Source organism: Procambarus clarkii, chromosome 1 (genome assembly GCF_040958095.1).
Source record: "Procambarus clarkii isolate CNS0578487 chromosome 1, FALCON_Pclarkii_2.0, whole genome shotgun sequence".
NCBI lineage: Eukaryota > Metazoa > Arthropoda > Malacostraca > Decapoda > Cambaridae > Procambarus > Procambarus clarkii.
The window spans coordinates 57,838,518-57,854,942 of record NC_091150.1 but is presented as its reverse complement, the minus strand read 5'-3'; the positions used below and the strand labels follow the sequence as shown (position 1 = coordinate 57,854,942).

Here is a 16,425-nt window from a genome sequence, read left to right as displayed (position 1 = left end):
AGTAAAAATAATAAATCAATATTCATTGAAAGCTACCCTATTAAGGGAGAGGGTGGAGCTACGAGCCGCCCCGAGACACAACACTTAAGTTTACTAACAGAGTGACAATGTGTGATGGTGCCTTGCGAACATTAATTTGTAAAGAACACCATAATAATTACATATTTTTATCACCAGTGATTACTCTCTAGAACTATGGAAGTACCTGGACAATATCTACCAGGAAAATTCCTAGTAGAACATTAGTTAAATAAAAGTGTAGAGTAGGGAAGACCAAGTGTTGCGGCCTCCAACTCCAACAATCATCCTACTGCAAACGCAATTAAGGATATAATCAATTAGCAATGCTACCAGAACATTATACAGCAAAGCTGTGATATAAGTAAGTAAGTAATTATCAAAAGAAGGCACCAAACCGGGAAGGCTATGTAGCACCATCAAATACGCAAAATAATCAGAGGGCGCTAAATATCACCAAGGATGCCAATACGAGAACAAAAACGCATAAGGCGAACGATATCAAAAGTATCCGAGTCACCAAGAATTCTATCGAGGGACAGGTGACCGCGAGGGGCGGTCGGAAAGCAAGACATACGCTCGTCCTGGAAGTCAGGACATTCAAGAAGGACATGCACGACCGTAAGAGGGACAATGCAACTAGGACAATAAGGTGCAGGGCGGCGCTCCATCAAGTGACCATGGGTTAAGCGAGTATGGCCAATACGCAACCTCGCCAGAGCTGTTTCCCACCGCCGGTTACGGTGGAAGGAGGACGGCCACGAGGAAACACAACATTTAAGAGTACGTAGCTTCTTACCAGTAACAGACAACCAAGAAGCCTGCCAACGGGTAAGGACTGAGGAATGGATAACCGGGTAAAAGTCGGAATACGGAATGCCTTTACGAGAGATGGGACAAGAGCGGACAGCCTCCTTAGCGGCAGCATCCGCACGCTCATTTAAAGACACACCAATATGGCTGGGAACCCAACAAAACTCAACCGACTTAAATTTACTGTGAACGAGAAACAGCCAATGCTGGATCTCGACAACTACTGGATGAACCGGATTAAAGGACTCGAGAGCCATGAGGGCACTACGAGAGTCAACAACAACCACAAAGGAAGACTGACAACGAGAAAGCAGGAGACGAAGAGCATAGAGAATAGCATAAAGTTCCGCTGTAAAGATGCTAGTCTCCGCAGGCAAGCGACACATATAAGTGCGATCAGGAAAAACAACAGAGTAGCCAACACCGTCCGCTGACTTAGACCCATCGATGAAGACAGAAACGGAGCGGGAGTGAGAAGAAAAGTGCTCGAGGAAAAGGCGTTTTAGAACCGTAGGAGGGGTAAAAGCTTTAGTGATACGGGTCAAGGAAGTACAAAACCGCGGAAGAGGGACCCTCCACGGGGGCAAAGAAGGAACAACACGAGGAGAAACATCAGAAATACGAATGGAGAGAGAATCCTGTAGGCGAGATAACCGGACAGAAAGAGGGAGGTGGTGAAGAGGAACAGGAACCGCAGGAGGGGTAAAAGTTAAAGCACGACAGAGGCGAGAGGAAGGATGTTGCAAGGACCGCGCAAGATAGCGAAGACAGTAGCGATCACGGCGGTCCTGGAGAGACAGGAAGCCAGTGTCAACATACAAGCTAAGGATGGGAGTCGAACGAAAGGCACCAGAACTGAGGCGCAACCCAGTGGTGCAAAGCATCAAGACGGCGAAGAGTAGAAGGAGAAGCAGACGAGTAAGCAGGGCAACCATAATCGAGCTTAGACAGGACGAGAGAGGAATGTAAAGCAAGGAGAGTGCGCCTATCTGCCCCCCAAGAAGTATGGGACAAGACCCGAAGGAGGGTAAGGGCCTTAGAGCACTCAACACGGAGGTAAGAGATATGGGGAGACCAAGACAAACGAGTGTCAAGGAATAACCCCAAAAGCTTCGTGGAATCATTGTATTCAAGGGGATGACCATAAAGTGACAAAGAGGGACGAAGAACAACCCGTTTCCGCGTAAAAGTCATGGCACAAGTCTTAGAAGTAGAGAACTTGAAGCCATGACCTGTGGCCCAAGACGACACGGCATCAATTGCAAGTTGAAGCCGGCGTTGAAGGAGAGGCGAATCATCACCCTGACAACAAAGGGTAAGATCATCGACATAGAGAGCGGAGAAGACACCAGAAGGAAGAGAGGAAAGAAGACCATTGAGGGCAACCAGAAAAAGAGTAGTGCTCAGAACACTACCCTGGGGCACACCTTCGTATTGCTGAAAAGAGGGAGAGAGAGCGGTACCAAGGCGCACCCGAAAGGAACGACGAGAGAGGAAGCTGCGGAGAAAGAGAGGGAGATGACCACGAAGGCCAAAAGAATGAAGTTGAGATAGGATATGATAACGCCAAGTGGTGTCGTAAGCCTTTTCTAGGTCAAAAAGGACGGCAACAACGGAGGTCTTCGCAGCAAAAGCAGTACGAATATAGACCTCTAAGTTCACCAGGACATCTGTCGTGCTGCGGCACTTGCGGAAACCAAATTGAGAAGGGGAGAGGAGGTGATGGTGTTCCAGGAACCACATCAGACGAACGTTAACCATACGTTCAAAGAGTTTGCAGACACAACTTGTGAGAGCAATAGGGCGAAAGTCCTTAGGGGAAGTACCCAGAGACCCCGGTTTGCGAACAGGGAGGACAACGGCATCGAGCCAGTCCTCAGGGACTGACGACGACTCCCAGATCCGATTATACAGACTCAGTAAATACTGAGACGTGCTCGGAGGGAGATGGCGAAGCATCTCATATTGAATACCATCGGAGCCCGCCGCCGTAGAACCGCAGAGGGCCAGGGCAGAACGAAGTTCAGAGAGAGAGAAGGGATCATTATAGGGAAGCTGAAGATGAGTGCAGAAATCTAAAGGACGAGACTCAAGGACAGGTTTACGAAGAAGGAAAGATTGGGGAAGATGAAGACCAGAGCTAACAGAAGAAAAGTGGGAACCCAGTTCGGAAGCGACCTGCAACGGGTCCGCCACAAGAGTATCACGGAGGTGAAGGACCGGTGAAACATCGGGAACGAACTTACCCGCTATCTTGCGGATACGCTTCCAGATCTGGGCCAGAGGGGTCTCGGACGTAATTGTTGAGACATAAGATGCCCAACATTCACGTTTAGTCGTACGGATGGCCCTACGGGCCACCGCACTCGCTTTCCGAAAGAAAAGAAAAGAATCGGTCGTCTGCCTACGGCGGTGCCTCTTCCAGGCTGCACGCTTACAGCGGACAGCCCGAGCACAGTCCGCATTCCACCAGGGAACGCACTTCCGTGGACCCCGAGAGGAAGAGCGAGGAATAGAGCGGAGGGCAGCGTTGAAGACAGTGTCATGAAAAAGGAGGAGAGCGCGAGAGAGAGGCAGAAGGGAGAGGTCAGAGAGAGCAGCACTGAGGGTAAATAGGGTCCAGTCTGCCTTAGCAAACTGCCACCTAGGGAAAGAGAGGGAAGGGCGAAAAGAGAAAAAGGAAACAAGGATGGGGAAACGATCACTTCCATGGAGGTCATCAAGAACCTGCCACGTGAAATCTAAGTAAAGAGAAGAAGAGCAGAGAGAAAGATCAAGACAAGAAAGGGTGCGAGTCCGAGAGTCCAAATGAGTGGGCTCACCAGAATTCAGAAGAGACGGGGAAGAAGAGAGGAGAAACGGCTCAAGGAGGCGACCCGGGGTATTCGTCAGAACGTCACCCCAAAGAGAATGACGACAATTGAAGTCACCCAGCAGGAGCACAGGCTCCGGCAAGGAGTCTAGGAGGTGTGTCAAATCAGGAAGAGAGAGCGGGACACTCGGGGGGAGATAAATGGAACAAACTGTGTACCATTTCCCCACAAAGATACGAGCAGCAGAACAATGGAGAGGCGAAGGAAAAAGTAAAGGAACAAAGGGAACATCAGCCCGAATCAAGAGAGCAGAAGAATTAGAAGCCCCAGCAATGGCTGGGGGGGGGGGAGAAAAAGGAATAGCCACGAAAACGACCAGGACGAGCACCAAGCATTGGCTCCTGGAGACAGACACAAAGGGGCGAAAGCCGCGAAATCAGAAGTTGGAGTTCGAGGAAATTGGCGTAATAACCTCGAACGTTCCATTGAAGAATGGACAACGACGAGAAGAGAAAGGACAAAAACAGAGAACAAGGAAGAAACAAAGGCGAAAGAGCAACAGAGCACGTTAAAGAATATCAGGGTCGGGATCAGGGTCAGCAAAGTCAGGGTTAGGGGGCATGGGTAAACTGAGCAAAGACGGAGGGAAGGAAACGGGAGAACAGATCAGAGGTGGGTGGGCAGGGTCCGGAGGAGGAGGAGGAAGAGGAGGAGACAACGGAGAGGAGCAATCAAGGACAGCAGCAGGAAGAGGGGGAGTAGAAAGAGGGGAGCGCACCCCAGCAAGAGCAGCAACCGAAAGGGAAGCAGGGGCCAAAGAAACCTCCATAGCAGGTAAGGGGGCGCAAGCACTGAAACGGGAGGGGAAGGAGCAACAGAGCCAGAAGTAGGAGCTGAGGAAGAAAGCGAAGCCTTCTTACCCGCCGGGGAAGAGGAAGGAGAGGAGCCAGGCTTACGCTTCTGACTTAAAGAGACCGGAGTCCCAGCAACTACGTACCGGGCAACGGATTCCAGTGTCTCAACAGGAGAAGCCGAACGAGAGCACACACGACGGCCGTTAGGAGAGCGATGGACATCCGCCCGCACCGACAGGCGGTGGGGAGAGCCGATAGATGGAGGAAGAGGATGGGAAGGAGGATCGGAGGGGGACGAGGAAGAAGACACAGAAGACACGACAGACCGGGTAGAAGGAAGGGGAACCCCAGACAGAGGACCAGGAGGAGGATCCTTCGGGAGAGAACCCAAAGGAACAGAGGAGGGGGCAGTGGGCGCATCAGGGTCCAAGGCCCGGAAACGGTTGTGAGTCTGAGGAAAGTGGGAAGGACGAGGAGAGGAAGAGCGCAACACGCGAGCATAAGAGATATTAGCATAAGGCGGGAGCCGGCGAACCTGGCGCCTCGCCTCAGGAAAAGATAAACGCTCCCGGTGCTTCAGGTTGAGGACGGCAGCCTCAAGCTTGTAATGGACACACGCACGGGAGAAGGTAGGATGGGCCTCACCGCAGTTGAGGCAACGAGCCTGGGGAGAAGTGCACTCCGACTTAGAGTGACCTTCGCCACCACACAAAGGACAGAGAGAGACAGTCCCGGAGCAGCGGAGGGCACCATGCCCAAACCTCCAGCACTTGTTGCAGAGCCGAGGAGAAGGAATGTACTCCTGGACAGAGCACCTGGCACCAGCAAGAATGACAGAGGGTGGAAGGGTCCTACCATCAAAGGTAATCTTCACAACCCAGAGGGGTTGACGGCGACTACCACGAGGGGGACGAGTAAACGTGTCCACCTGGAGAATAGAATGGCCCTGGGCAGCGAGGATATGTCGAATATCGTCGTGGCAGTCGCGCAGGGCCTGAACACCGGTCGCAACATGGGGCGGGAGCAAAATAGTGCCAACACTGGCATCCAACTGAGCGTTCTTCGAGACCCGAACGGGGGTCTCGCCAAGGCAGGATAAGGCAGCCAAGCGGGAAGCAGCATCCTGAGAAGGAGCAGCAACGACACGTGTACCGAGACGAGTGGGGTTGAAAGTAATGGAGGCATCCACGGAATCAATGAGATGTCGATGGAGGGAGAAATCGTCAGGAGGCGCAGAATCAAGAGGGAGGAGATCAAAATATTTGGCCCACGAAGCAGGACCAAACAAGGCTTGATAGGTAGCAGAACTGGAAGGAATCGAGCGAGGGCGGCCGTGACGAGGACGGCGGTGAGAACCCCCAGAGAGAGAGGGGTTAAAAGGCGCAGTAGTTACAACTAGAGAAGGAGCCGCGCCAGGGGACGAGGTAGTCACCACTGGGGGCTTGGGGCTCGACCCAACCACAGAGGAGGGAGGGGAGCCAGGGGAAGGAGTCAGAGAGGCCAAAGGAGGAGCAAGGTCGGGGCCCAATGCAGCGGAGGCTACAGAGCCCGGTCTTCCAATACGGACCGACTCGGGGGCTTGGTCGCCCACCCCACGAGCCTGAGAAGGGAAGCCAGAAGCAGCCGAAACAGGGGTTATCATCTTGACGAAAAGAAGAATTCATTCACGAATGTGCCCCCACACCCACCATGGAGCCACAATTAGAGGCAGGACACCCAACAAGAAGCTATCGCCGATCTTGCCGGGGCCTCCTAGGGGTGCGTCGTGAGTATACGCCCCACAAACGCCACCTTAAGAAACCGACAGTCCGTCGAGATCGGGTTCAGTGACGAAAGGGGGATTGACAATAAAAGATTCCCCTCGCTCTCGACGTCGGGTACTACAGTTCTACGGGTGCAAGAGTATGCCTCCTCAAGCACCCGGGCGTCAAAATAGAAGAAGTCCAAGGGAAGAACCAGAACGAGCAAAAGGTCGGCAGGAAACGGCAAGCAGATAGGAGAAGAGGGGGGAGAAAAACGAAACAGAAGGAAAAGGAAAAGATGCCCAGCAGAATTGGAGAGGACGGCAGCAGGAGCACAAGGCTAGAAAAGGACAGAGGACTGTCCCAAGGAGCATCATACTCCGGCAGCCGCCCACGAAGCCCCCACACGGCGACAACGAGCTGAGCGGGGAGGGGGAGCTGTGATATAAAATATCGTGCCTAAACTTGACATGAGAGTTAACCAGTCTGGCAACTAGTCAGACAGGCACCCAGCATTCAGAGAAGTATATTGAGTTATTGTAGTGTGTTGTTGACCAATTGCATGCTTATGTAACTTAATATATTCAATAAGTCTGTCTGTCGTTACAAGGTGAGGCAATGCCTCATATTTCATTGAGTATTTATTACTATTGTAGCGACTGAATCTTTTCCAGATCCCCAGAAACTTGTGAGATTCAGCACCTCATGAGTGTCCCTGGTCTGAGAGGAGTTCAGTCGAGCATAACTGAATCTCTTTATATAAATTGAATACATCTATATATATACTTGAACATATAAATTAAGTTAACAATTGCTTGCTTAGTTATCTTTAATTTATAATATAAGTTTATCTAATTGAATATAATCTCTTGTACTGAGTTAATACTACTTAGACCATTTGATTGTATATTCATAAATATCATACTTCTGCAATATAAATTGCTGTGTTTATAGTATAAGAATATTGGCTGTTATAGTTATGGTGCTAGGTTTGACTGTGTACATGTTTAGATTCCTGATTTAAACAGAACCAGTGTTCAGTAATAGAACTGAATTATTAAATCTCATCCTTGTATTGATAATACAAGCTGATGTGAAAGACTTGTCTGCAGGTGAATTGTGGATCTTCAATCAACTTCTCCATTCACCCCCACCTGCCCCTTACAGCCAACAGTGTGTCATTAGGAAAAAGAGGAGCTAGGATTTACGACCCTAGCTAGAGACTTTAGTTGAATTAATTTTGCATACAGTAATTTTTAATTTAGTACAGTACAAGTCCCTAGTAGTTCTCCTCTCACATTAATCCTGGCAGGTTTTCCCACAACATCAGGAGTGCACCTACTCCCAAAGCGATATGAAAAGGCTTGAAAGCATTCAAAATGAAGCCATGACAATCATTCTTGGAGTTCCAAGAACTGCCAAAACGTCTAATCTACGAGAGGAGTTGTCCCTTCCCAGTGTTAAAAGCAGAATTCAGGAGCTGAATGCTAAGCTTGCAATTAGGATAGCCAGAGATCCCCATTACAATGATATTGCCAAGAAAAAACTGAGTTCTGTGCTACTTTCAGGGGGAAACAGGAGAAGCAAAAAATGGCATCACAGAGCAGTCTGCTACCTTGAAGAGCTTCACCTGCTTGAGCAAGCCCGTGAGCTCCTGCCTGTAGAGAGGTTACCTCCCTGGGAGGATGACTCATGCAAGATCATCATCAATGAAATGGCAATGAAAAAATCCAACATGATACCACAAGAAATGAGGCACAAGTATCTCGAGGAAATTTATAAAGAAGCCAGAGATGAACTAGATCAAATCTACACTGACGGGTCATCTAATCCTATCAATGGCAGGGCTGGTGCAGCATACACGGTAATCAAGGATAATACCTTCCAACGCAGAAATAAAGAAAAAGCACGTATTGAGAACTATGCCTCTTCAACGCAAGCAGAGCTAACTGCCATTGTTATGGCGTTAAGGTTTCTTGAACGGAACACTAATGGTGCAGTGAATTGCACCGATTCAAAAGCAGCACTGCAAAGCCTAAGTAAAAATCAGGCAGAAAATCTTGCAATAGTCGCTGAAATTAAGAGAGCTGTGAGAGTACTTACCAATCAGGGAAGAGTCATCAAGTTTCTGTGGATCCCCTCCCATGTTGGAATATGTGGGAATGAACGAGCAGATGTGCTGGCTGCTGAAGGCGCTGAAGGAGTGGACGACTCAAATAGAAAACGGAACAGAACGTCACTTTTGTGAGTCGATTTCATTTCAAATTACGTCCAAATTTGGCCATATCGCGCATACCAGCCAAAAGTGATGTTATTTTTAAGAGGATGGGTTGCCCCAATAGGAAGAAAACCCGCTGGGTTTTCATCATCCTGTCATCTTGTACCCAGACACAGCTGGGACTTGCTTAACTGTCTCAAGTGAACAGCTCCTCAAACAAGAAGATTAACATTTATCAACCCTTAAAAGCTTACATTATCTTGCGGGTGCAAAATGGGGAAATCTTTTAAGAACAGTATCAATATTTGACACATAGTGTTTTCCTAACTCAAACAATGTGGGGTTTATTATTCTACACATATTCCTAATGTCTCTCAGGTGTTCACATTCACGTAGATAGTGGTCAAGGCGGTGTCCATCACTCTCACCACAGATTTTGCAACTTCGCTGATCAACTGTTGTTTCCATTCCAAATCTCCATGGATATTTGTATCCAAGACGGATTCGCGCTATTACTGATTCTCTCCGTCGTCGTCCTCCTCTTCGGCCATAATGATTGGGATTGCCAACTGCAACCATGTTGTACCATCGTACAGATTCACTGGTTTGTGCTTCTATCCTCTTTTCCTCAGTTACCTTGTCACGGTGATGTTGCCTGATAATACCTCTAATTTGTAGTTGAGTCTTGGGTATGAAGTATTCAATATGGTCTCCTTCCAACCCGTCCTCTTAAAAATAACGTCACTTTTGGCTGGTATGCGTGATATGGCCAAATTTGGACGTAATTTGAAATGAAATCGACTCACAAAAGTGACGTTCTGTTCCGTTTTCTATTTGAGTCGTCCGGCTTACGCGCAGAGGTTATAAGAGGACACTTTAAATTAGCGTTTTTCATAACGTTTTGAAACTTTATGAGAATTTCCTGCCCACCTAACCTATCAGAGGACCCTTAACTTACTGTTGTTGAAAAAAAATCCCAAATTTTTTTCATTTTTTTTTTAATTAATTTCAAATTACGTCCAAATTCGGCCATACGGGCAAACGGCCAAAAGCGACGTTCTTTTTAAGAGGACAGGTTTATTGGGGAGTGTTGTACATTCTGCTATGGCGGTATGTTCACTCCCAAGATGAGTGGCGCTGCCCAATAAACTCGCCCCTTGGGGCAAAATTTAAAAAAAATTAAATTTAATCAGGAGAAAACCTTTTTCAGTTTGTCCAAATTCAGTAATACCGATTTCTACTTTCTAATTGCCTTTCACGTCAATATATGTACGATGGTCCTCATCGTTACTAAAAGTACTGCCTTAACAGGAGGATGGGCTGTCTTACCAAGGACCTCGTCGATGGCAGATGGACAAAGAAAAGCTCCTAGAGTCGTCCTTTTTCCGAGTATGGTTAGGTTAATACTGAGTAAAACATCTTTTACACACGAGGTAATATATATGTGTTGGTTGTTGGATTTTATTTCACACTTAAAAGAGTTTAGGGTGAGGCCTGGGTCGGGTCCTTGTTCCTAAATTATTATGATATCCTCCAGGAGGCAAATTGAGAAGTAGCCAAGGTACCATCATCAATGAACTAGATTTTAAAATCGCAGGACAAAATTTTGATGGTTTCTTTAATGATTAGCAGAAAAGGAGGTTTGTGTCTCTCTGTGTATTCAAAACGTAAATTTACTGGTATGGTGTTCCTGCTGGACGCCACACAAGTAAATTTCTTATTCACTAAATAATAGCTTAAGTCCTCACTCTAACGAGAATACGAAAGTGGAGGTACAGCCGGAGGTGGAGAACCAAGATGCGAGGGAGAAGACATCCCCTGAGGTCTACCTTTCCCTCATTCATCGAGTGAGATTGTCACCAAACCACATTGAGAAGCGTCTTGGTTTGCATAGTGTGACAGTTGACTGCCGAAAGTCTCTTTTGTCTGAGTTCGACTTCATTGCGTCTAATAAAGTAGAGAGGATGTTCCTCTTTGATTTTTGCCCGAAAAGGCTATTAAACAAAGTAAAACAAACATCAAACAAACGGAGTAAAACAAGGCTGTTAAACATTAGTAAACAAAGGCTGTTAAAATTTAAGTTTGACTGTGGTCATGAGAGCCTCACAACTTTAGAAGACCATATTTTTACCTAATGATTTCAAGACATTTTTTTAGGGGTATCAGTTGATAGGTATCTAGTAAATAATCAAACAGTCCTGGAATTTACCACTGACCAAAGAAGATTGCAAATCCTGGAAAGCTACAATTATAAGAAAAAAAACCCACTTTAAACATAGACAATATATTCACTTCGTTTCTTCGCAAACGCTCTGATCCAGACTTCACCAAACAACACCAGGCAATGACGTCTCTACCGAGGTCTTCCCACCCACTGCAGTTTTACCCAATGCTTGATTAACCTTGCCCTACTTGATTGGTCTTACCCTACTTGATTGGCCATAATCTTCCTGATTGGCTTTACCCTACTTGATTGGCCTTACCCTACATGATTGGTCTTACCCTACTTGATTGGCCTTACCCAATTTAATTGGCCTTACTCTACTTGATTGGCCTTACCCTATTTGATTGACCTTACCCTTCTTGATTGGCCTTACCCAATTTGATTGGCCTTATGCATCCCTACCTGATTGGCCTTATCATACTTGATTGCCCTTACCGTACTTGATTGGCCTTACCCTACTTGATTGGCCTTACCCTACTTGATTTGGCCTTATCCTAATTAACTGGTCTTACCCTACTTGATTTGGCCTTATCCTAATTAACTGGTCTTACCCTACTTGATTGGCCCTACTCTACTTGATTGGCCCTACCCCTTTCCTTTCAGTATGTTAATTGGCCCTATCTCCCCTCACTCTATATTTGGCTGCCCCTTCACCTCACCTTAAATGTACACTCCTTCAACTCTCAAGATGTGTATATAAGCAAAAAGTGCATCACACATATATATGTGATATTTTTTATATGATGTACACAAAACTATGTACACTATATACATATTTTGTGTACATCATATACATGTCCCTGGTGTATTTCCAGTAGGAACTGGAAATTTCAATCTTATTGGAAACAGTAATTCCCGGGGAAAGGATCACATCTAAAAATAATTCAAAACTTAAATTAATTATCATGATGATAAAAACCTAAATACAAGAAATCAACGTAAAAAAATAAAATATATACAAAATAGAAAGCAAAACCCAAAAAACCATTAACATGCTTCGTAAAGACCGAAATTATTGGGTAACCACCCGAGCTGTGGACTCGCGGGTGTTTAGCTCAGGTCTCACGTTCGCGATACTGAGAGATTTAAGGATGTGAGTATTGGAATCAGAACAATGTAACCGCTATGAGTGAGGTGTGTCGCTGACTTGTTGACAATAATCTCTAATAGCAGGACTCTATACCGTTGAATGCCGAGAAGTATGGAGTCCTATAAGTATCCACCCTGATCATGGTTTGCATGGCTTCTGATGTTCCATTGCACATCTGGAAAATATATCTGAATATCCTTCCAACATTCTAAGCCATATATTAACCCATCACTTAATGAATAATACTTGCATATTGCTGTCCACCAAGTGACCAACAAGCATGAATTAGTTTCATAAAGTCTTGGTGATTATCAACATTGTCCAGAGTCCCTGGTGTCCCAGTGTCCCCGGTGTCCCTGGTGTCCCTGGTGTCCCAGTATCCCCGGTGTCCCTGGTGTCCCAGTGTTCCAGTGTCCCTGGTGTCCCAGTGTCCCTGTTGTCCCTGGTGTCCCTGGTGTCCCAGTATCCCCAGTGTCCCTGGTGTCCCAGTGTCCCTGGTGTCCCTGGTGTCCCAGTATCCCCAGTGTCCCAGGTGTCCCTGGTGTCCCAGTATCCCCAGTGTCCCTGGTGTCCCAGTGTTCCAGTGTCCCTGGTGTCCCAGTATCCCTGTTGTCCCTGGTGTCCCAGTGTCCCTGGTATCCCAGTATCCCCGGTGTCCCTGGTGTCCCTGGTGTCCCAGTATCCCCAGTGTCCCTGGTGTCCCAGTGTTCCAGTGTCCCTGGTGTCCCAGTGTCCCTGTTGTCCCTGGTGTCCCAGTGTCCCTGGTGTCCCAGTATCACCGGTGTCCCTGGTGTCCCTGGTGTCCCAGTATCCCCAGTGTCCCTGGTGTCCCAGTGTTCCAGTGTCCCTGGTGTCCCAGTGTCCCTGTTGTCCCTGGTGTCCCAGTGTCCCTGGTGTCCCAGTATCCCCAGTGTCCCTGGTGTCCCAGTATCCCCAGTATCCCTGGTGTCCCAGTGTCTCTGGTGTCCCTGGTGTCCCTGGTGTCCCAGTGTCCCTGGTGTCCTTGGTGTCCCAGTGTCCTTGGTGTCCCAGTGTCCCTGGTGTCCCAGTGTCCCTGGTGTCCCTGGTGTCCCTGGTGTCCCAGAGTTCCTGGTGTCCCTGGTGTCCCAGTGTCCCTGGTGTCCCAGTGTCCCTGGTGTCCCTGCTGTCCCAGTATCCCTGGTGTCCCTGGTGTCCCAGTGTCCCTGATGTCCCTGGTGTCCCAGTGTCCCTGGTGTCCCAGTGTCCCTGGTGTCCCTGGTGTCCCAGTGTCCCTGGTGTCTCAGTGTCTCTAGTGTCTCAATGTCCCTGGTGTCTCAGTGTCCCTGGTGTCCCTGGTGTCCCAGTGTCTCTGGTGTTCCAGGTGTCCCAGTGTCCCTGGTGTCCCAGTGTCCCTGGTGTCTCAGTGTCCCTGGTGTCTCAGTGTCCCTGGTGTCTCAGTATCCCTGGTGTCTCAGTGTCCTTGGTGTCTCAGTGTCCCTGGTGTCTCTGGTGTCCCTGGTGTCTCAGTGTCCCTGGTGTCCCTGGTGTCCCTGGTGTCTCTGGTGTCCCTGGTGTCTCAGTGTCCCTGGTGTCTCAGTGTCCCTGGTGTCTCAGTGTCCCTGGTGTCCCAGTGTCTCCGGTGTCCCTGGTGTCCCGGTGTCCCAGGTGTCCCAGTGTCCCTGGTGTCCCTGGTGTCCCAGTGTCCCTGGTGTCCCTGGTGTCCCTGGTGTCTCAGTGTCCCTGGTGTCCCTGGTGTCTCAGTGTCCCTGGTGTCCCAGTGTCTCCGGTATCCCTGGTGTCCCGGTGTCCCTGGTGTCCCTAGTGTCTTAGTGTCCCTGGTGTCCCTGGTGTCCCTAGTGTCTCAGTGTCCCTGGTGTCCCTGGTGCTCCTGGTGCCCCTGGTGTCCCTGGTGCTCCTGGTGTCCCTGGTGCCCCTGTTGTCCCTGGTGTCACAGTGTCCCTGGTGTCCCTGGTGTCTTTGGTGCTCCTGGTGTCCCTGGTGTCTCTGGTGCTCCTGGTGACCCTGGTGCCCCTGGTGTCTCAGTGTCCCTGGTGTGTCAGTGTCCCTGGTGTCCCTGGTGTCCCTGGTGCTCCTGGTGTCCCTGGTGCTCCTGGTGTACCTTATGCCACGAGTCCCGCTTCCTTGACGAGGAGCATAACTCTTGTACATGGAGGACTTGAAGGCGTCTTTGCTGGTCACGTCAAGGCCACCTTCAAAGTACGTGGCATTTACGTAGTCCAGGAACCTGTGAAGAAAGACACAAATGGATGAACAAGGGTTCCCTGATGTCACTGAAAACTGATGGGCCAAATAAAATACACACAAATAAAAATACAATAATACAAACCTAAAGTATTCACCTAGTTGTATTCACCAAGTTGTGCTTAAGGAGGGGGGGTGAGCTCTGCTCTTTCGTCGCCTCTCAACTGTCAATCAATCAACTGTTACTAACTACTAAAAAAAAAAATTTTCACACACAGGAAGCAGCTCCGTAACAACTGTCTAACTCCCAGGTACCTATTTACTGCTAGGTAACAAGGGCATCAGGGTGAAATAAACTCTGCCCATTTTGTTTCTGCCATCACCGGTGATTGAACCCGGACCCTAGGATTATGAGTACAGAGTGCTATCCACTCAGCTATCAGGCCCCCTAATATATGTGTGTGTGTATATATTATATTACATTATATATATTGTCACGGTAAAATCTCTAGGAAGACATTCGGCCTGCTCCATCATCACCTATTCTACCCATATCACGTCTATATATGCAAGTACTGCAGCCCCAAGAACAACAACAACTACTTGCAGACGTCTAGACAATACCTCCAGTCTCCCCCTATACACCACTGCCCGTCACCCCACCTCGCACCTGGGTCGCTGGGAACTCACGCCATCCGAAACAAGCAGTTAAAGAGCCGAGTAATAGTTAAAGAAGTCACCAGCGCCATCTGCACGGCCGTCACTGTGTATATATAGGGCTGCCTAGCCCACTAAGATACAGATTACTCCTGAGTACTCTAATGATCACCTGTTGACATACCCCGGTGTGGTAACAGAGCTAGTCAGTTTGGCTCACAGTATTCTAGCTCCATATTTTATTTGTACATTAACGTAACGTAAATTTGATTGCTCATCTTGTTTGTTTTGCACACTTTATATTAGAGCCAAGCCTGGATATTTTGTTTTGTAAATTGTTTAATTTAATTTTTCTATCAAAGTAAAGTATTTTTAAATGTTTTCCCCCTTTTATCCTACAGTTTACCTCACGGTAAAGACAACTTACATTTTAAGTTTTTTTCTTTTTTTTTTTTTACTATTTTGTGTGATTGGCATTCCATCTGCCTAGAGACTGCACGACCACCTACTTTTCCAGTCACATAATATATATATATACATATATATATATATATATATATATATATATATATATATATATATATATATATATATATATATATATATATATATATATATATATATATGCGAACAAGCCTGAATGGTCCCCAGGACAATATGCAACTGAAAATTCACACCCCAGAAGTGACTCGAACCCATACTCCCAGGAGCAACGCAACTGGTATGTACAAGACGCCTTAATCCACTTGACCATCACGACCGGACATAATGAGGTGATAGCCGAGGCTATTTGAACCACCTCACCGCTGGCACTCGGATAGTAATCTTGGGCATAGCATTTTACCAAATCACCTCATTCTTTGGGGCACACCGTGAGGAACACAAATGCGAACAAGCCTGAATGGTCAACAGGACAATATGCAACTGAAAACTCACACCCCAGAAGTGACTCAAACCCATACTCCCAGGAGCAACGCAACTGGTATGTACAAGACGCCTTAATCCACTTGACCATCACGACCGGACATAATGAGGTGATAGCCGAGGCTATTTGAACCACCCCACGGCTGGCACTCGGATAGTAATCTTGGGCATAGCATTTTACCAAATCACCTCATTCTTTGGGGCACACGTGAGGAACACAAATGTGAACAAGCCTGAATGGTCCCCAGGACAATATGCAACTGAAAACTCACACCCCAGAAGTGACTCGAACCCATACTCCCAGGAGCAACGCAACTGGTATGTACAAGACGCCTTAATCCACTTGACCATCACGACCGGACATAATGAGGTGATAGCCGAGGCTATTTGAACAACCCCACCGCCGGCACTCGGATGGTAATCTTGGGCATAGCATTTTACCAAATCACCTCATTCTTTGGGGCACACGTGAGGAACACAAATGCGAACAAGCCTGAATGGTCCCCAGGACAATATGCAACTGAAAACTCACACCCCAGAAGTGACTCGAACCCATACTCCCAGGAGCAACGCAACTGGTATGTACAAGACGCCTTAATCCACTTGACCATCACGACCGGACATAATGAGGTGATAGCCGAGGCTATTTGACCCACTCCACCGCCGGCACTCGGATAGTAATCTTGGGCATAGCATTTTACCAAATCACCTCATTCTTTGGGGCACACGTGAGGAACACAAATGTGAACAAGCCTGAATGGTCCCCAGGACAATATGCAACTGAAAACTCACACCCCAGAAGTGACTCGAACCCATACTCCCAGGAGCAACGCAACTGGTATGTACAAGACGCCTTAATCCACTTGACCATCACGACCGGACAAAATGAGGTGATAGCCGAGGCTATTT

The 16,425-nt window shown here is 47.8% G+C and overlaps 1 protein-coding gene across 2 annotated transcripts in view; it reads right to left on the bottom strand.

Annotated features, from left to right (window-relative positions):
* Positions 1–16,425, bottom strand: part of LOC123751601 (polycystin-2-like) — a 131,389-nt gene that overhangs the window by 7,632 nt on the left and 107,332 nt on the right. For both annotated transcript variants that reach the window (XM_069312363.1, XM_069312336.1), the window contains exon 8: positions 13,853–13,978. In XM_069312363.1, coding sequence (XP_069168464.1) covers positions 13,853–13,978 — 126 coding nt within the window. The remainder of the gene's footprint in view (positions 1–13,852; positions 13,979–16,425) is intronic.